This window comes from Limanda limanda, chromosome 2 (assembly GCF_963576545.1).
Source record: "Limanda limanda chromosome 2, fLimLim1.1, whole genome shotgun sequence".
Taxonomy (NCBI): Eukaryota; Metazoa; Chordata; class Actinopteri; order Pleuronectiformes; family Pleuronectidae; genus Limanda; species Limanda limanda.
The window spans coordinates 19,110,040-19,132,184 of record NC_083637.1 but is presented as its reverse complement, the minus strand read 5'-3'; the positions used below and the strand labels follow the sequence as shown (position 1 = coordinate 19,132,184).

The 22,145-nt window shown below is 41.1% G+C and overlaps 1 protein-coding gene across 1 annotated transcript in view; it reads right to left on the bottom strand.

The window, feature by feature from the left end:
• Positions 1-11,762: 11,762 nt before the first annotated feature.
• Positions 11,763-22,145, bottom strand: part of LOC133024357 (alpha-1,6-mannosylglycoprotein 6-beta-N-acetylglucosaminyltransferase B-like) — a 113,055-nt gene continuing 102,672 nt past the window's right edge. The window contains exons 12-17 of the mRNA XM_061091431.1: positions 21,184-21,339; positions 20,816-20,962; positions 20,128-20,244; positions 16,845-16,919; positions 14,469-14,752; positions 11,763-12,830 (exon numbers count right to left, since the gene is read on the bottom strand). Coding sequence (XP_060947414.1) covers positions 12,632-12,830; positions 14,469-14,752; positions 16,845-16,919; positions 20,128-20,244; positions 20,816-20,962; positions 21,184-21,339 — 978 coding nt within the window. The 3' untranslated portion in view covers positions 11,763-12,631. The remainder of the gene's footprint in view (positions 12,831-14,468; positions 14,753-16,844; positions 16,920-20,127; positions 20,245-20,815; positions 20,963-21,183; positions 21,340-22,145) is intronic.

Sequence of the window (22,145 nt, the reverse complement as noted above, 5' to 3'; positions counted from 1 at the left end):
ATCCATTAGAACATAATTATTGGTTTATCAAAGTTAATCTTCAATTTTCAACTCCATGTAAATTGAATTTCATTTATGATTTCCTTCCCGTCCAGTAGTCTTATCTGCCTCTGAAAGCAGTGAAAGGTTAAGCTTTTCAAAAAACCCTGCAAACAGAGCAGTGGTGTGATGAACTCCATCGTATCTCATCTGAAAGCTTTTGATATGAAGGTTTTTCATTATCTCTACTAACAGTTGATCATAATGGTGGTAGTATTTTACTAAATTAGCTTCTTTTGGTTCAGTTACATATTCAAGGTAGTTTGTTACAACATGAATCTAAATAAAAAGTCCTAATTAACTCAGTTTCTATGTTATCATTATATTTGATTTATATTTCATTAACAGTGATGGTGCATTTGTAGCCATTCTGCCAATTGTTTGTTTTACCAGGTGGGAAATATTGTCAGTTTCAAATTCCTGATGTTTCCAATTCGGACTTAAACCTCAGAGGTTGATGTGAAAGTGTTTTTCCCTACCTAGGTTTTCACGTTTTTGATGTAAGGTTCGGTTTCACGGTTAGGTTCGGGTAAACCTATAACCCAACTGTTTTTTGTTACCACACTCATTGAACATACTGTCCAGTACTTTTTCACAGTTTCACAACTGCCCCTAGTAAAAGTGAATAGGCCAACTACTATCCTCACTCTTTATGGTGAGTGTATTTAGCTTTATAGTACACACATTGAGAGCAGATGTTAGGCCTTTGTTTGCAATTATCATCACAAACCATCAGACAACATTTATCAAAAGAAATTAATAATATATATATCAGTCAGGGAGGTGTCAATCAAGAATTCATACAGTCCTGAGAAGAGATCAAATCAGGCAGATGCAGTGGAAACACTTGTTGGTGTGTAGCAGCTTTAAAGGTGAAATACGATGAATACACAATGTTCTGTTAAACCATCCCAGGCTTCAGCTGCCCTGAACTCACCTACAGACATTTTCACTTGGTCTGGTTAAAAACTCAACGTACAAACAAGAACGATAAAGTAATGTAATTAACACACAGCTCATTTAATGCTAGCTGAATTTAATTTAGCTGCTTAATTTCCAGGGTCCTATAATTGTGCATGCTGACACACTCTCACCAAAGCCAGAGTCTTCTCAGTAGGGATCGGGGGATGGAGCCAAAGTGTAGAAATTCCACTGATACACGTGCTCGACCAAGTCAGTCTCATTTGTCGATCGTAACACCCTGTTTTTATAGAATCAACTTGAAAGAAACAGGACCCCTCAAAACATCAGCGTAAGAACTAATAAATAACTTTTTAGAAAAGTTTATTTGATGTGTAGTTTAACTCTATTTTTGTCCTTGTTCCATCCAATAAACTGGGGGAGGCAGGATTTATGACATATACTGCAGCCAGTCACCAGGGGGCAAATAAGACGCTTTGGCTTCACTGCTGGGGAGCAGTCAGGTCGTCTATCTTTCTGTGCTAGCAGCTAGAAACAAGCAGTGTTCATTTGACCAATCCAAACAAAGAACACGTGGTGGTGACATTTCTTAAACAAGTAGAGGTGAAAATGACGATATTCTGTAATGACTAAAGTGTTGTTAAAACAAAGAGGGAAGTGGCTCATTACAACAGCAGTGTCCATATTTCTACCACTTTAATACTCTACAGAGAAAAGTTGTCTACTGCCACATTAAAACAGTTAAAATTACTTGTGTAGATTTAGTGCAGCATAGGTTTTCAAGAACCTTTAATTTGTATTGACGGAAACATTAAAGGGACTCTTATCTTTGTTGCATTTGAGAATTACAGCACATTCAAATCATCCCGCCTTCCTCCAATGCCCCACCCCCTCGTTCCCATCCGCGGTGTTTTTTTGAAGAAACTTTATTTACAAGCAGACTTACAATCTACTGCCTCCGCGCACGCACGTGAGTTTTTGTTTACCAAAGCAATGGATTCGGATTCAGAAGCACCGGTAAGTTATATACATTTACATTCACATATATATTTTTCAGTTCAATGGTTATTTGCACCGGGCCCGAATGCGCCACAAGAAGCAGACGGAAAACCTGCATGTCCATGCAGCAAACAGACAGGTCTGTCGGCCAATAAGGTCCTTCGGTCCGAAGAATTTTATTGGTTGTAGTTTTCACTAAATATTATGAGAGTGAAATAATTGTTTGTTTTTACTCCTGGTGGGTCTGTCTTGCATTTTAGAGTGTCATTACCTTATTAATACCAATTTAACCTTATCCAAAAAAAGTGTAAAAATGCAACAAAGGTAAGAGTCCCTTTAAGGCAGTGGAAAAGCAAAAGGGACAAACTCAAGAACAGCCAAAAGAAAAGCAGGATTAACTGAAAGAACTGCCTATTTGCAGGTGTTTCTTTTTTCTGTTAACCAAATTGTTTAAGGTACTAAGATTTACCATTTACACTAATAATCATTAATAGGATAAAAAAATGCTAATGAAAAGTTTGTCTGCTGACACCATTGATATATTAATGACACACGTAAACCTATCCATGCGTTTGGGTGAAATATTGGTTTATTTATATATAGTCCCAGTGAGTCCACACACCTGAGATAGAACAGGATGATACATGTGGTGTGTGAGGCCTGCAGGTTAAGTGAGTGAGATGAAATAAAAAAACGGCGTATATTCAGCACTGCAGGCTAAAGTTTGATCAGTACAACAGAACATATGTTCTTGCTGACTGTCATGTTTCGTGATCCTCTGTGAACACTTAAACTTACAGTTTTCCACCGCATCACTCCCTTTCTGTCTGTGTGTCTCCCTCCATCACCTGCTCGCTGTCTCGCTTGTTTGTTTCCTCCTGTTTCGTTTGGTCTGGTCAACGTGCGAAGTGATGGGTGTTCAGGGTTGACTCACACGTCAGAGAGGATGAACTGGAGGAGAAGCACTCTCTCCCATCCTTTCCCACAGGGGCCTCTTCATCCCCTCAGCCCACCTGCTGAGCACCCTCACTGGGCAGAGGGAAACCCAAGGCCAGCCTCCCTAACAACCATTCAAACCTCCACCATCTTTCAGCATCGTCCACTCTCTCTGTCTTTTTATCTGTGAAACGAATCATTTCATTCTTAAAACATCGGTGGAAAGACACTAGGAACAAATGATTCTTCCTGAATCCATGTGGTGACTGAATTGAACTTCCATTTTTAGCTCCCTCAGACTGTGACAAACTGATTCAGTGACGCATTAGTGTCATTAGCTACATAAATTGTTTCTACAAAAAGAAGTTTAGTTTTTTGTACATTTGAAGTGGTTGATTATGTTTTCATCATAGTGACACAAAAAAAGGATAAATCTACCTTAGCTCAGTTTTCAAAACATTTTAAGTGGTATGGTCTACTGGATTTACATTTGGTGCAGTCCATCAATAGTATGGATTTGATGGTGACTTAATATGCAGCCAGTTTTAACAACACATTGAAATGTAATCCTTTTAATTGTGTAGAAATAGTATTTATATACCAGCTAGATATTTATACCCGATTTCTTTATGGCTTTTCTAAAAATCTTGGCTCTCTTAAAAGGCGCTACATAAATTCAAGTTATTATAATTGTCATTATTATTATTAATAAATGATTATGAAACATTTCTAAATCTGAACCTTGTGGATTAAAAAGAAAATCTTGACAATGAGCAAAAACTCTCTTTAATCCGGTGAGATCCTGCATTCTTCTTATTTGGCGTCTGTCGAATGTTAGGAACCTTCAGCAGTTTGTTTCTCATATGGGCTACCCCCCCCCCCTCTCTTAGGGCCCTGGCAGGAAAGTTCTGGAAAATGTCGGGCTCAACTGACATGAACAAATTTCAGAAAAACGTCCAGACTTCAGTGCAAGTCTGAAAGCAGTTGGACTGTGCCATGACAACCGCTGCTGAGGCACCACACACACTCTCTCTCACATACAGTTCTCCACCTCATTACTGCAGCTCCCTGAGGGGATCCTTATCAGTTTTAGCCTGTCTCACCTTTACTCCAGCTTTGAAAGAGGTAGGAGGGAAGGAGGACGGATGCTGGGATGCAGAGATGGAGGGATGATGAAAGGAGGGTGCAGAAACGAAAGGCTTAGTGCAGGTGAGGTGGTCAGAGAGGAGCAGAAATTAATGCAGCTTATTGTTACACTGCCCTGTGAGCCTGTGCCGTATTTGAAACTGAGGGAGAGAAAGAAAGAGAGGAGAGGATGGGAGGTGGATTATTTTCTATCTGGGGAATCTGTCATTGATTTGCTGCTCTTTAAATGTTTGCACGTCCCCTTTTATTTACGCAAAACTTTATTTATTCAGGCTTCCGTCAATTCTCAGTCGAAGACAGCCAGCTAGCGATGCATTATTGACGAGGATGCTGTCGACCTCTCATGGCTCCAATCTCCCCTTTTTCTTCCTCTCTCCCTTCTTCTTCTTCTCCTTCCCTCTTTCTGTCCCCTCACATCTTCCCCTTCTTCACCTCTCCTTTTGATTACATTTCCTCCTTTTTCCAACTATCCATCTCTCCCCCTCTAATTGCGTTTGTACCTCATCAAATCTTCATTCTTTTATTATTTCCTCTTTCTTTTCTCCCTCCTTATTTCCACTCTTCCATTTCCTTTTTTTTCTCTCTCTTTGTCTCCGACTCAGGTTGGTCAGGAGGTATTTTAGAGCTGAACCACGGTGAATCACAGCTCCGTCTGCTTATTCGGAGGAAAACAACAGTGATTCATTCAGACACACTACACATCTCGAGCTCTCTATTGTTCTCAACTGTCGTCATGACAGCACGCTGTATACATCTGTATAAAAATTCACGCTGCTGCTTGATCACTATGTTCTCCCAAGTTTGAACCCTGCTAATCTACAGTGTTGGCACAGCGGGGGGGAGAATTATTTCCAGAGATATAGCAGAACATCTGAAGGCAAACAGGAAACAGGCCCACTCCACCTTGATGTGAAAAAGCCCAGCGGGATTTGACCACATGACTTAAGGCACTGGATGCATCCTCCTCCTCCTCCTCCTCCTTCACTTCAAAAGAACATCAGCTTCATTAAGGAGAAGTGCCAGGAAACATGAGAAAGCGCTACAAAGAGATAAGTGTTTGTCCTCAAATCCGGAGGCAAGCCTGCATTCACAATCACACACGTTCATGAAAACAGCTTTCATTTACTTACAGGCTACGACCCAGCAGCGCACACACAATAGTAGGAATGAAAACGCACACAAATGCAAACACGTGCACTCTTGTATAATCCAAGGCTGAACGGGGACAGCGCTGTGTGTGCTGGGGTACAAAAAAAACAAAAAAGCACAAGGGAAGTGGTAATTAGGGCCACACATACTGTAGCTGCGACAGTGTGCACACACAAACAAACAAAGTGTGTGTCAGTAAGTCTGCTGTGTCAAATGTTTGGCAGGTGAATTGGACTCTTGAGAACCCTCAAAGAAACAACACACAAAACACGAAAAGAAACAAGAGGGAGGGAGAGGAAGGGTGGAAAACAGGGTTGTTGTTTGTGTTTTGAGGAAAACTAGTAAACGCGACCAGAGAAGAGATGGGACGCTCAATGCAGACGCATCAAAGCTGGGTTGAGATTCCGAAGCGCAGTTATTTTGAAACACTGATCTGAAATGTGGTTCAATACAGTCCTGTCACGTGAGCATGCATATAAGTGATGTTTCGGTACATCCTAATGTAAGTACGAGCTATGGGTATGAATCTTGGAATTCAGAAGTGAGATGTAGAACGCATCTTGCAAGTCAGCAAATCAACGCATACAATTTTAAAGCGAAGTGTAATAGGTTTCATTTGATTAAGTAGATGCTGGAGACAGTCTAGTCAGTAAAACAATAATGTTTTGAATTGTAGTCTACTGGATGCGCTTTCAACATGCTCGTGAGTCACATTCTTCATCACATTTGACTGGCTGGGAAGATGTCACGTGAGAAGAGATGCTCAAATACAAACGTAGGGGCCAATATTCATGTTCATCATCACAACATGCCTGATTTGCTGAAAAGACCTCATGTGAGAAGATGTGTAAACACAGACGTGATCCATATTTTACCATCCAGATTACAACTGATACAAAGTGTCACAAGTTATCGTACAACATAGACATTTTGCCGTTATTGATCATTCATCGTACAGAAAGGAAATTATCATACACTGACGATACTTATCGTACATCTGGCAACACTGGTGGGAAATTTTAATCTGGATTTTAATGGAAGGTGAATGAGAATGTGTGTGATTGCACGTAGTGAATTTTTAAAGGACAGACGCGTTTCTCAGAGATATGTCTGTGACATAAGTCTGTAAGACATTCTCTTCGGGGAGGGGCTGTTTGTGAGAACTCAAGAGTCTGTCAGTTGCTCTGCACAATTCCAAGAACTTTGTCTGAATCGGTATTGAGCTGTGTACACCAATCTGTTCCTGTGCTGATTAATTATTGTTTAAACACCATAAATAATGTGCTTGGATGTGGTTCTAATTCAATTCCTTTAATAGCCGACAGCCAATATCAGTCTGATAATAAGCTCATTAATGTTGCTTTGTAAATACAGTTGCCCACGCAGTCTGGAAACGCTCAACACACACACCGACTCTAATAAGACTGAGACATGCATGTGGAGACAGGAAAACAGAATACCCACACAGGTACATTTCATTATTTACCTCTGGACCTCAGATAACTTCAGATACTTGTAATTGACTTGAATATTTTATTTTGCATTTTGCAGTTTACGGTTTTAAAGATATGATATGTAATAGTTCTTCATTAAAGTGTCTAAAAACGACTGGACATATATTACTTCTAATATCCGAAATGTCTCCAACAAAGTTCAAAGTTCAAACGCAGACAAACCCTACAACAACAGTCTAATGTGATTAAATATATTCCGGTTTCTGTTGTGTTTGTTTCCTGGGGAACAAGAAGCAGCATCAGAGTAATTGTTTAGTGAGAGTCTCCGTCACACATGAACGTTCTTTAAACAGAAGGCAGATTTCAGTGAAGGAGGCTTGATTGGACATCAGGGATCAGCTATTCTCTGTATTAATGTTTCCCACTGTGGATTCACTGAAAATACTTCTTACCAGTTTTCATACGTAGCTGAGAATAATGATAAAACTGATGCAGGCTGCGGCTGGATATTCTTTAAGGATTTAAAGTCTTGACGGCACATTAATGATTCTCCTTGGTGTAGGTGCAAAAAACAGGTTTTCAGTCAGACCACCCACCTTTTAAAATGTTAATTACAGTATGTACATGTAGATATAATAGGAAGTAGAGTCCTGCACATGACATTTTTTGAAAACCTGCATCTGCCCGATTCTGGATACAACCTGGTACCCGTAATCCCATTTAAATCTTAGCCTTACCCCTACCCAACCCTTGTTTTCAAGGGTTATCTTGACAGGAGTCAAAAGGTGTAGCGATGTAAATCTTCCCCAACGAATTGGGACAGCCCTTTAAGAAGATGTTAAATCATCAGTAGTCATGGCGAAAACCCGACACATCGTCAGAAGCCGTCTTGAACACAGACGAGACAGTTTTCCCAGGGATGTCATTGTAATAACATTGTTGAGATCTTAAATGCGATATGAAAATATGTGAAAATACAGGACTATAATGCAAGAAAGAAAATGGAAAAGATCGATAGCATGCTGAAGATCGATAGGATGCTAAAGCTAACGTTATTATAAGGTTGTTGTGAAATAAGTGATCATTCAACATCATTAAACTGAAATATTACAATTATCGTAATTTTTAAATCCTTATTAATGGAGAAAAGCATACATCTGCGGGTCTCTCTCCCAGCTTGCCGTTGATTTCGCAAGGCATTCTGGGTATTGGGACATCCTACCCCTACACATGAACGGCAAAACAAAGGGGAAGAGCTAAGGGCAACTGCCAAGGGGTGAAATGGGATTGGGCCTCAATATCTTGAACCCCTCCCTTTCGGAGTTTACAGGTGGATGCTGGGCTAGTGGGGGGGCTGAATTAATGGGCAGCAACTAGGGTAACAAAGGGGCGGAAAGTTTCCGGTAAATGTCCGGAAACTTTCCAGAAACTTTCCACAGGAATATTAAGCTCGGGAATTTTGGGAATTTTGAAAAAAAACAAAACTATGTAAATTAAATGCTGAGCAATAAAAACATCATTCAAAACTCTATTTTAAAGATGTATGGAATGCAGCACACGCTGCACGTTGGATTTCAACCCTACACTGTGCATTCTTCCATCACATGCACAGATAACTCCCAGCATCCTGCACACTACAGCAGGGCTATTGAGGCCTGCTGTAGTGTGCAGGACTAGTCAGGTAAGTTTCGATGATATTACTGGGGGAAATTGTGTGATCGAGGATTGTGGAGCCAGGGGCACGCCAAGGGATTCAAGCAGTGCAGCTTGAGCCTGACCAAGCTCACTAACTTTTAACTCCACTGTGAAAAAAAAAAATCAAAGGCAAAGAACACAGGCAGATATTTACATCCAGATATGACAAGTTGTTTGTGCATTAATTGTTTCTATGGCTTTGATTTTGTGTTTGGATCATGGTACTCTGTTGGGACGGAGCCTTCAGTCAAAATGAATTGTTTAAACTGGAAAAAGAAAGAATTCAGCAGGGATCGTAGCCTGAAGGTATTCAGACAACTACTTAGATTCAAGCTGTGCCACACACACACACACACACACACACACACACACACACACACACACACACACACACACACACACACACACACACACACACACACACACACACACACACACACACACACACACACACACACACACACACACACACACACACACACACACACACACACACACACTGTCCTTCAGAGTTATTTCAAAAGATAGTTTGATGGGGGTCTTACAAAATAATGCAGCTGTAGGAATAATTCCCCATCTGGCTTCCAGGTAGCTGTGTGCATTAAGTTCGAAAGTCACCCTGAGAGCAGATCAAACTCCAGGAGAAGGACAAAAAGCTTCAGTGCTTCAGTTTCACGGGCGTTCTTCCACAATGTAACTCCATATTATACCAAACTACGAGAAAGAACCTCGTCTCCCAGGAGTTATGTTCGTGTTTGGGCTCATTTGCATCAGATATTTATATTCATTGCCAAACAGGAAAGAGTGAGGTTCATGCAGTGTAGTGAAACACAAAGGTGTGAAGGTTAGGGAGATAGGACAGCATAGCAAGTGTTTCATATCTTCACTGTACGCCTGTGTTCAAATTCCTGTATTGTGCTGAAAGCTGGTGTTGATATCTTAGTTTAACCAATGCCAGTCTCTCCCTAAACCGAGAGGAACATTTTTACCTTTAGGGGAAATGTATAATATTTTTAGACACTGTGTATATGTATTTGCATGAGATTTAGATGAAGATTGACACCCCTCTTACATCTGTTCATTAAGGAAGCATTGGCATTTTTGTAAAAGATAAGATTGAGATATAAGGAGTTAATTAGTGAAAAATATATTCAAAAATATGAGAAAAGGGCAGATTGATAAATGATGAACTGACCCCTCTCCTGATTCCTCCTGTTTTTCAGTCTTTCTTCAGAACTGGCTCCAGCTTTTTGTTGAACATTCTAATGTGAGAGGCAACAATTTTCTCATCCAACTCTAAGTGCAGCTAAATGTTGACCTTTTAAATCTAATAACCGTAATTTTAGGCTGTGTGTTTTATTCAAAATATAATTTACTAGGTATAAATCCATGTAATGACTTTTAATTCATATGAATGATCATCACAGTGCAACCTTTCCATTAGCTGCAGCCGACTGATGTAGCAGAGGAAGGACTGATTTTCTGTACGAGTACTAAGAACCTTTTTTATTATCATTGTAAATATTTCCGGATGAATTGTGGGGATGAAAAGTGCTCATCGCATCCAGAGTGGCCTCTGGTGTTAAATTGCGATCGCAGTGAGCTGATTAATGGGGGTGACATTTTTCTCCCTATGCTCGAGCAGGTCAATGAGGATTTGATGAATCTACTTTGGTATTCACACTTCTGCTTTATAGTCGCTGGGATTCAGACCAAGAGCATCTGTGTCACACACACACACACACAAACACAAAGAGTACATATAAATAAGAATACCACCTGTTTTCATGAAAAGCAGGACAGATTTGGAACATCTGCTCATGGAGCCACATCTTGACACTGACCCGGTCAAACCAGGACGTCCGGTCACCAGAGACCCACTGAATGTATCAGAGAGGCTTGAGTTCTGAGGCCAGTGTGAAAATATGATGTAGAAGGACCACTGTTAACCTGCCTGACAAGCTACCAGATGTCTGTGACATAGATTAGGAATTTCAGGATAAGAGCACTCTCAGTTTAATATATCAATGGTATCCATGTATGTATATGACGGGATTTCAAAGCCATAAATAGTTAAGGAGTACAATAAATGTATAATCGTCAATATTTTCATGAAATCAAACCCGTTTTGATGCTTTTAATGGAAGTAGCTATGGGGCTATTAGCAAAGAGTGCACATACTTACATGAAGGCCAACACCCTATTTTGCAATGTTGAATAATATAATTCATGGATCCGCCCCTTTGTCTGATTCTACGCCAAAAGTTGATGGGATCTTCTTGGCCCATGTCCCATGCTCCTACTAAGTTTCATGGAAATCAGTAGATATATGTCATCCTATCAGCTGATATGAGCAGCAACTGCCACTTCACTGTAAAAGCATTCAAAGGGTAAAACAGAAAGTAGCTTTTATTGTGAAGCAGTAACAGGAAGTGCCAATTCTTAAAAACAAGTGTACAGAACTTCTGCAGTTTTGACAGCAGGTCAGTTCCATAACATGGAGCAATGGCACAAGATGTAGATGCTCCGCTGATGAGCGCAAAACTACTCACGACCAGGGCCGGGTCTAGGCAGGGGCAAGAGGGGGCCTGGCCCCCTCAAATAAATGTTGTGCCCCCTCAAACTGAATCCCAATTTATAATAATAATAATATAATAAAGCACAATGCCCCCTCAAGATTTGTGGCTGCCCCCGCATACATGCCTGTCTAGACCCGGCCCTGCTCACGACGTGTGCAGCAGGAAATAAGATCACATTGTTGTTCATGACCTAATGAATAAAGGTCAGTTATTAAACATTGCAAATATGTTTGGCTGCACATCAAACTGATGGTTTTATTATTTCAGACAGAACGCTACTCAACGAGACATAAACTGCTGTTACCATGGTTATCTGGATTCCAGCCAAGGATTTTAACTTTTAACTCAAAGTTTTTCAGATAATAAATAATACCAAATGATATTTAAAACCTTGACTCCCATGCAAATGACTTGCAATGATTTTTTTTCAACAATACAGCAGCTAAATAAGTAAAAATGTTCACATTATTGCATTATTCCAACAGTTGCTATGTGAATGTGTGGTGAAACTTTCCAGCTTCACTGATTTCCAGTGTTGACGACCTCGAGAACAAGGACGTGAATTTTTCTTCTTTCGGAATGAAAAAGCAAATTGTTCACTATGAGCAAAATACTGGGACGCTCAGTTTCCAAAATCTGATTTCTTCCTCCTCTCTCTGTCACTTTCAAATTGACAGCTTTGACCTGTGCTGGCTGAAAACTTAATGTGAAAAAGATCAGACGTTGCCTCCTGCACGCGGATTCAATTAATAGAAATGTGATTGATAGAGTAGCTGGTAACTTTCCAACGGAAAGAACACAGTGCAGAGCAGATACAATATAAAACCCACCTCAACACTTGTCATCTGTTCAGATTTTTTTATTTTATGATTTTTGTTTTCCAACATGAAGCCCGGCAGGAGTCTTCAAAAATCCATCGGAGAGCTCTGAAGGCTTATTTATTGAAAAATAATCTTGTACCCTTTATCTTTGTCCTCTGTCTTGCGTCTCTCTGTTTTTGTGACCAGAGATGATTGCATTGACCAACGTTGCCTCAGTCTTGCGGTTCAGTCTGATAAACGACTCCATCCGTCAATGGAGGAGGGAGGGAAGAGTCAGGGAGATAACCAGCTGTCCATCATCCTTTGTCCGAGTGCCGAGAGGAGATTGGATATTGACCCGAGGTTGCCTTCTCCGAGTTGCGATATTTGAGGACTCTGTCATGGATTTGAAACTGCGGTACTGATACCGAGTTTCTCTGCAGTCATGTAAGTTGTACATTTTCCAACTTAAACCCCTTATTTCAGTTCAGAAAATGAAAAGTTGTGTCTCACATCTTGAAGGAACTGTTATTCTGCAGTCGGAAGGTGGTTGTAAACGTTGGTTGGCTTGGAGACATTTAACCCAGCCTTCACTCTCCAGTGAAGTAAACTTCCCTGTTGTACTGACACCTGGTATCATGCTACCCTGTCCTAAGAAGCCTCGCTTCTATACGTCTCCAGCCTGTTACAGTAGAACAACTGCTTTAACAACTACAATCAAACCGGCACCTATCCAGGCCGACTGTAAAACATTGCATGCCTGTTCCTCGTCCTCCTACAGTTTCAGTGGGGATGCTGCGTCACTGCACCATCAGCTCACGTCTCTCACCTGCTCTGGCTGTGGCTGCCTGGCAGTGTCCTGTGCCCCGCCTATCTGTCTGATTCTTATGTCTGCCCCTCACATGCCCTGTCATTAGAGACAGTCTCTGCACAGCGCCACCTGCCCATGGCGGAAGTCTCTGCAGGGGCAAAGTCGTTTGTATTTGGGGGAGTGACCTGCACAGCTGAAGAGGAGGGGATCCCGCTGGAGGCCACACTCCTTCCGCATCACGGAGAAGGCGGGAAGGATGTGGTTGATCTCCGTGTCGACCACATCGCACTGCACCTCCAACCTGAGCAGAGAGGCAGAGGTATGAATACAAACAATTCACTAGGTTTAATCACAGAGAAAATGTCTTCATCGTGTTTAGAAAGCAAAAAGTAATGAAAGTCATCTTTATTTTGCATAAGCTAAAAATAAACAGAGTAGAGAGACGCGGGAAGAGAGAGGTTTCATTGCTTACAACGCACGACAGATGCCAAATTTAAAAGAGAGGAAAGGAATTTAGTGGAGAAGTGACAAGAAAAGTTGGAAAAAATGCAGGAATGAGATGTGATTGTTGGCAAGAGAACTGGTGTCAGAGAACAGACGTGAGCTACAAGGAGGAGAAACAGAGGTGAAAAGGAGAGAGACACTGTAAACCAGACAGGAAGAAGAGCAGGAGCTGAAAACAGTCAGGAGGAAGCGACTCATACACCAGCACGCTCTCTGCTTAAGAATTCTGAAAAGTTTAATGTCAGATACTTAAGTTTCTGGTTCACCTGCCTGCAACTGGGGGCAGGTGACTCAATTCTTACTGTATATATTGTTGTTATTACTGTATATGTTGTTGTTTTGTTTTTATGTACAGTGGCAATTTCAAATATTTCCAATATATGCAACTGTTCAGTTTACTAAGAGGTTAACTTAGTTTAACCTCAGTTGACAAGTCACCAGAGTTACTTTTACACACAACAACACACACACACAGCTGTTTTCTTTGTTAATGAATATTAACGGTCACCGCCTATTCCAGAAAATCTCTGCACCTTAGCACTGTACCTGCCCATAACTCTCTCACTGTATATATTGTTTTGTTTTATATTGTTTTATATATATATATATATATATATTGTTGTTTAATGTCTGATTTTTATTTATGTGCACCAACCACACCAAGGCAATTTCCTGTATGTGCAAATATACTTGGCAATTAAAAGAATTCTGATTCTGATCAATACATGGTCAGAATCTGCCTCATCCGTATTCATCTAGAGTTCATATGTAGGATCTAATTGTTCAGCCCTTTTCAATCAGTTTTTACACACGGCCATTTTACACGCCTTGTAATCATGCTGCTTAATAGGTAGCACATTGTTTTGTTTCATCTTCAATTCAGGGCCCGGCTCCCTCAGAGGATGAATTTGTAAAGCGACTGTGTTCCACAGACCCGGCTGTCTCTCTTCCATAGCTCCTTTAATCCAACGGGTGAGCCAATCTATCCCATGATTCATTGTGTGCAGGTGATGAAGGTAATTCAAGCTAGCCTTGATGGCAGTGGAGTGAGTGCAGCTACTCAAAGTGATGCAAGAGAAAGGGCAGAACACGCTGGTGACGCAAGTAGTAAATGGTTCGTAGACCAGAGCGTCTCATTTCGCCTCAGAAGCCCCTGTATCTGGACACTGTAGGTTCAGATGATATTACAAGACAATTTTATATGAATTTATAGAGCTTATTATTTATTTGCTGAAGATTCTCTTTCTATTTAATGCAGTCAAAGTTGAGAATGTATGATGAGATATCACACTATAACTATAATTGTTGTGGGAAAGACAAAATTCAAATGGCGTCAAGAAAAGTATCAACAGGTAGACGTCACCATTGTTGTTTTTCAGTTTGGATCGATATGTTTCGGTTTGGTTGTCAGACGGTGAGTTCCTTCTGGACGTACCCATGCAGCGCCTCCTTGTTGTTGATGAAGCGGAAGTGAGCGGGCTCACAGATGAACCCAGCTGACTGGCATGCCTCCACGCAGGACTGGCCCTCTTGAGATGCGAGCAGCCTGAGGGACCTGAGAGGAGGCCAGGCAGGCGGAGCCGTCACACCGGATGACCAGCCGAGGGCGGTGGAATTGGGCACGGGCACGAACAGAGGTCCTGCTGTCCTGCTGCCACCTGCAGACCCCTGTTTGGAGAGGTTGGCTGGAGTGAAAGGAGGCTCTGGGGCACAGAAGTCCTGCAGGGGACAGATTAGAAGAATTAGTTTGAGCAGTTATGGTTTAGTGCTGCTACTGTTGGACTAAGGCTGATTTGACTGTGTTTTTAGGCAGAATGATGATGCAGCTCAGTGGACAGCATATCAACTGTTGCTTCTTTCAAAGAGCAAGCTTCACCCCTGTGTCTGCTGCCCAGTGACATGCAGTCCTGGTCATATCCAACACCACTAACAGTGTGTACCCCGCGGTGGAGGAAGTACTCAAACATTTTACTTAAGTAAGAGTAGAAATAAATAGATGAAAATGTACAAAAGAAAAGGTATGACAGTCTTTGCTTTTAAATATTCCAAAAAATAACTACCCCCTCTCGTTACTGATTACTATTAAGAATATAGAATAACAATATGAATATGTTACACAACACAGTAGTGGATTAGAAAGTACAGATATTTGCGTGTGGAAAGTGGAAAGACCCCGAAAATAAATCTATTTTTCCCAGTAGCTTTGGTTTGAAGTAGTTATTGGATGGTGTTTAAACCAGGTGTAATCTCATGATTGACAGCTCAGCCTGACTCCTGAGTAAAAAAACCCAGACTGATGATGATCTGAATGACTGGTGTAGACAACATTAACACTTTGTCCTTCACTTGGTTTGATTCCTGCGTTTGCCAGGGTAACATGGCAGCGTGCCATGGTGGCAAATTGAAAATAGTTCAACCTTTATTAACTCTAAAGTCGATATCGCTGCCCTTCCGCTCTGTGCTGCTGCTGCCTACGTGTCTAATCTGTTATACAGGACTGAATGCAAAAAATACAAACGTATTTTAATCCAATTCAAATACAGGTGTAAGACAAAAACAAGCCGATATCTCAGCCAACTGTCACTATCATTAGTATTACTAATGCATATGCGCTGACACAGTGAAACGAAAAGGTTCACCAGGCCTAAGATACTGATGCTGAGACGTCTCACAGAAGGGAATTAATGGAAAACATGAATGCAAATGCCCAAACATACCAATGAACAGGAACATAACCACAACAGATGATGACAACAACAGCAGTTACTTATTGTGGTCAAGTCAAGGATGTAGGCTGAGCTGTAATTTATGTAAACCTGGACAAACCAGTCTCCACATAAAATAGGATGGGATTTGGTGCGTTCTTAACCTTTGGCTGCTCAAATCACCTGTACCATATAACACCTCCATTACACAAGAATCACATTTTAAATGGGGCTTCACCAGTTTTTCACAAAATAATTCTGCATGTTTCATTTTCAGCATCTGTTTTTCATTTCCCTTGTGCTTGTATTTCTGTTGTGTGGCTTTTGATTTTTCCATGAACACACTTGTGTGAGGCGTCTCAACCTCGGCAGCAAGCACCTGTTTCTATGTAAAGTCTTGGTTAACAGGACCGTTTGTTTGTGTCTGTGTCCAAACCAGCTGGCGGCCATGGAGCCGACAAAGGTTGCTGAAAGACGCTGTGCAGTTTGTCTGACATCTAGCTTTTAAAAAAAACAGTCTTTCTTTCATGCAACCCCTCCATCGCTATCATCCTCACACTCTGTCCTTCTTCATCCCTCCTCATTAGTGTCAGAAGGCCGTCTGCTTTAGAGCCGCAGGGCAGAGATGTGGTTCGTAATGAGAGTTAGCGTGTAGATTAATCACAAGTCTACATACATGGAGTACACACGCACACGCACACAGGCTGTTGAATGCACACAGTGATGAAATATTGAGCAGAGTGGGGAGTTTGACGGCTGCAGAAAGAGTTTATGTATGATTGAGGAGGAAGTGTGGTGACTATAGGAGCAAATCCGTGCATGCGGGTGAGTTTTTATATTGTATTAAATTGTATTAAACAAGGGCAATGCACGAGAACATTCATCTCAAAAGGAGAAGAGACTATTTCCATCTGAAGTCCATGGGCAGGTACACACTTAATCGCAACCAAATTCAAAAACATTCATTTACACACAACACCATCAACGTCTCTATCACACAACCAGTTAAACAGACAATTCTACGAGTCCACATCGACATACACCAGCACATTCATTCAATAGCGTTCACTGCAATCACTTTAGTGTGGACATGGACTGGACCTCACCTGATGCTGTATGTAGGCATGTACTCTCTCCAGCATCCCCTCGCAGGTGTACTCATAAGGCAGATACGGCTCGACCTGAAAACGACACACACACAGACACACACAGTCCTTGTTATTGCTTCCATATTTGGAGTGTACTGCTGCGTGCGGTTTTGCTCTCCTCCATTGTTCACCCTAATTGCAATAAACTGTCTCTCCTCCCCGTTAATTTTAGCAGAGGAAAGGTTTCTATTGTCAGATTTCCACGCGGCCTAATCACTGCATGTCACTGGTTGGAAACTCATTAGACTTTATTTGCATACCAATAGATCATACCCTGCTGTGATGTGCAGCTCTTGTGAGTAAAGCACACTTTTGATTGGCCCTAATTAGAGACGAGCTGGAAACATTATAATATTCTCTTGCGTTTCTAGCTAATACTGATGTGCTCAATATGTGCCAACGAACTGCGACATAACTGGATGAATGTAAAATGATTGCATAGTAGAACTTGATGTAAATTGATAAGCTGATTTAATAAATGGCTTTATATTTTGGGTTTTGAATGAGCAGGGTTTGAAGTGACAAAAGGCGTAGGGGCCCTCTGCAACTTCTTTCTACAGGCAGGCTGCCTTTGTAAGTGATACACAACTCGGTAAATTGCACTCGCAATCTGAAATCAAAGCAGTCTAATGTTCACCCACATGTGAAATCAGACTTGGCCCATTTCAAACGAAAAACCACTGGGAAGCAAGTGTGCAGGGATGATGCAATTTAAAAAGTTCTGCACACTGCAAATCTGATCAAAGCCTTATGTTAATCTACTTTGTAAAGTGGAGCAGAAAGTAAACATGTGAACAGGAGTGACACACAAACAAGCTCCCTGCAATAACAATCCACAGGAAGGAACGGGGGTTTTCTTCCCCTTTCTTTCTGTTCTTCACTTTTATCGACATAGATCCGGTTCAGACCCGGTTGAAAAATGGACACAATTCATTGCCTTGCACAATAAGAGAAGAACGCCAGAGTCCATTTAGACGCCGTGTTTGAAAGGTTTGAAAGGGGCAAACACACTAGAGGTGGTTGATGCTATCTAGAGAATTGTGAATCTGAATGAATGAGTGAACCCTGGAAATGGAGACTGGGTGTGACTGGGCAGGAGAAGGGTGATCCAACAGGCAGCTTATAAGAAGGCAGGGAGAGTGGGAGAGAATTGAGATTGAATGGGACATAGAAATCGTCATACTGACTCCACGTATGCTGAGCTCAATTTGTGGCCACCACCTCATTATCAACAATATTGCCCCACCACATAATTTTCAATTTGTTTTAAATTTTTCAAATAGATAAAATCGTACTTCATTGTAGAGCTATGTGCAACACATTGATTCACTCAGCCACTCCTCACCTCTCTCATTGTCTCATTGATCTCACACCTGTCCGTCATCATCAATGATGATCAGCAGATGATGAACAGCTTTTTAATAATGTGTATGTAGTTGAAACCACAAGAATTGACCTCACATTTAGGTATACAACTTTTTCACATGTTGCTAATTCTTTTTTTTTAAAGCAAAAAGCATAAATAAATGTAAACATAATCTGCACAGAGGTCGTTACCTGCAAGCACCAGGTCAGAAAGGAAAGACACTGAAAGCTACAGATATAAAAAGGGGGAGCAGAGGACGTTAGGGGAATAACAAAACAAAGGATGAGTCATAAAGAAAGAAAAAAGAAAGAAAGCTATGGAGAAAGGATTTATTGGAACATGAGCTTGTCTGCCAGCGATTGCTTCGTCCTGCAAGAATGAACATGAGCCTCACACAAAGTGTGTTTGTGTGTGTGTGTGTGTGCGTGTGTGTGTGTGTGTCTGTGTCTGTGTGTGTGTGTGTGTGTGTGTGTGTGTGTGTGTGTGTGTGTGTTTGTGTTGTAGTTAATGGCTGTAATGTGCAGGTAAGGCTCTCAGCGCTGATCCACCTGACCTCTGCAATTTCAGTGTTGCTGACTCTATGATCCAATTGTGGTTAGGTGTTTGTGTGTTTGGGTTTGAAAAGGTACCAGCAGTAGAATTTTATCTGACTCTGTGTGTGTGTGTTTTTGTGTGTGTGTGTGTGTTTGCGCTGGGGCATTGTGCCTCCAGCGAAGGGTGAAGTGGTCTATCAGCTGGCTCTCAGTGGTCTGACAGTGCAGACGGAGACAGAGCAGTCAGCCGGTGCTGCTGAGCTGCAGCTTCTCTGACAACACAGACAAGACGAGGAGATGACGACGTGCACACACGCACACACATGTACGCACGATCGCACACACACATGCATTCCTGTCCACCTGCTGTAAATGATCCCTCAGTGCCCTTTATGCATTTGAAATCAGTTCTCTGTTGGATCTGTGATACAACCTGGAATTGGCTCTATGGCAGAAGTGGAAATAAATAATGCCAGAGCCGAAACTCCTGTGACGACATTTGGCAACAACATCACAGTTTCTTCAGCTGTACTGTAACTTTGTGAAATATGAAAATAATTATCTGCTGGACTCCCACGTACCTCCTGCTCATGTTCTCCAGACATTTAATGCATGTGCACAAGAGTAATATACTGCTTATTAACCATTAATAGAAAGTGTCAGTTTCATGCACTTATTTGTGCTACATACATGTACGTAAACATGCACATATGAAGACATGTGAAAGGTTAATGTACATGTGTGACTCTTTTGTTCTTTCCATAAATATCCAATCTGTGTGGTTGACTTCACAATTAGCCTCTCTCCCACTCATGACAGTTCCAAGCATCCTCAAATTATTCAATTGTCCACATTTCCTGTGTGGAACAGTTCAGCACTCTGTGATATCAGGCTGCTTCCTACATGCTGGAAAACCTTCTCTGGAAAACTCCACGGTGGCAAAGCTGCAGCAGTTTAAGCTCTTTAATCTTCATCACAGCTTCTTAATGGAAAAGGTCATGTATAAAACTAACCTCACTGAGTAAAAGTATAGAGACATTTATAATCACAAGCCATACAAAACTATTATTAATATAAGTTATAATGACTTTCTTTTACAGACCTGAGCCAAGTGACTTGTTATATTTGTTCCCTCATATTAACATACTAGATCGTTGAATGTACAGTGGCACTGAACATTAAAACAATTATGTTTATACATTAAACACATTTCTTGCTGATAAATAATTTAAACTGAATCAATATTTAAACTGAAACACTTTCCATACTTTAACACAATTAATTATTCAATTTACAAGTCCCTGTATCTGTGGAAGTTACAGTGCTTAGAGGGTGACAGTACCTTGGTCCTCATGATTTCCCTGATGGCCGAGTCAAACTCCAGGGAGTTGTTGTAGTCCACTGTCATGACATGAGGTTTGCCAATGTACTGCTCTGCATAGGGGTGTTGGGACGACACCTTCAGAACAGACATGCCAGGCTACAGTCAGTTTGATTGTTACAGACACACACCATGCTCATTTGACATCTCACAAAAACATTTCACAGTTATAACTTCCACATTTCTTAAATGTGATAAGTTTGGCACAGAGCTCAGATATCTACAATTTCTAGGATTTCAAAGGATGTCAGGGATGTTAACAATGAACCCACCCAAAATAATGTCTTACTGGAAATTAACCAAAGTTGTGTTCACAATCATTAGAAGGAACATAAGTGGTGATGTATGAAGGACACCATGTTGCAGCTTCTTTTCAAATACAAGGTGCACCTACAGTGTATGCTAACGTTAGTTAAGGCGCCTTCTCAGGGTCAGTGCACCCTCCCATGGAAAACTTTTGAATATGTTAACCGCAATATTTGAAATTTTGAACACTTTTAAAATGGACGTCCATTTCTAACATTATACAGTTATTACATATTACATTAGAGAGAATTCATAATAGTTTTTTTTAAAGGATCTCCCAATGAATATAGTTACCTGGCAGCATGGCTTAAATATTCTAATCTGCGACTGATGGTGATCTTACCTCTCTTGAAGTGGGTTTGCCTCTGAAAAACTCGTGATTGAGCGAGCTGTGAGGCGGGTGGAACTTGGGTTGGAGGAAAATACAGCCATTGGCTATTGCTTCAAGAGGGGCGGGACCTTCGTAGGGGAAACCAAAGCCAATAAAGAGCTAGAAAACAAAATCAGAAATGCAATTTTATAATTTTATAACATATATAACATGTTTTATAGAAATTATTGTAATGATAAACCTATAAATCCAGGTTTGAAATATAAGAGTGCAGGCCTGTGACAAAGACAGAGTAGAAACTGCAGATGAAGTGTCTGTTTGCACTCACACAGCAACAGTTAAAGTATGTGTGCAGGTAATATTTTCAAAAAGCCTCTTGCCTTGGCCTTGCGCAGTAGTTGCTGCAGTTCATGCTGGGGCAGCAGGCCGTGGTTCTTCACAAAGGCTGGAACCTCCGGAGGTCTCTGAGTCTCATAGTACACTGTGCCGTGGACCTCCATGTACATGTGGAGAATCTGCAGGAAACCCTCCTTGCCCTGCTGAGAGGGGAGGAGAAAACGATGGGTTGGTGAGACGACGGTTAAGAGGTGAAGAGGAGTGTTCATTGTTCATGGAGAAAGAACAGCAGAGAGAGGAATATGTTTAAAGACTCCAGAGTACAAACAGTGTTTCTCTGTTTGTTTTGTCTCTGATCTGAGCTGTCAGCTGTCTGAATGTGCGGCTGTCAGCTTCTGGTGTCAGTGTGTGTGTGTGTTTGTGTGTGTGTGTGTCACATCTAAGAGGATGTCACTGGTATGAACATGTCTGTTATTCTGTAATTTGCAATATAAAAACAAGGACGAACCTGTGATAAGTGTGTAGATCCGGCTTAGTTTATTATAAAAAGGAGAAACTGGCATGTGAACCACTCTGCATACACAACCCTGTTTTCTCACCGTTTATTTTATTCATAAGACACCTTTTGGTTTCGATTGGATACTTGTACACCTTACATTGCTACCTAACGGGAGACTTCTTTGCCCTGAAGGATGAAAAACAGCCCCGAGATGCAGAATCCCATTTAAAAGTAGGTTGGCAAAAGAATAACACGATTAAATCAGTTAGTGTTTACCGAAAGAAAAAAACAATACATAATGCAATTTAAACTAGTTAAAAGGGAAAGATGTAAGTAGTCATTATTATTGTGCATCATTCACCATGTAGCTAAATCTCTTTTACCGAATTGTCTCTGCTTATTTTTCCAAACAATATTAGCATTATATATTTATGTGTGAGAAAGCCACACTTTGAAAAGTCAAGGTCAAGCTTACGGCTTTGGGAGAACGAAAAAAACAACCACCTG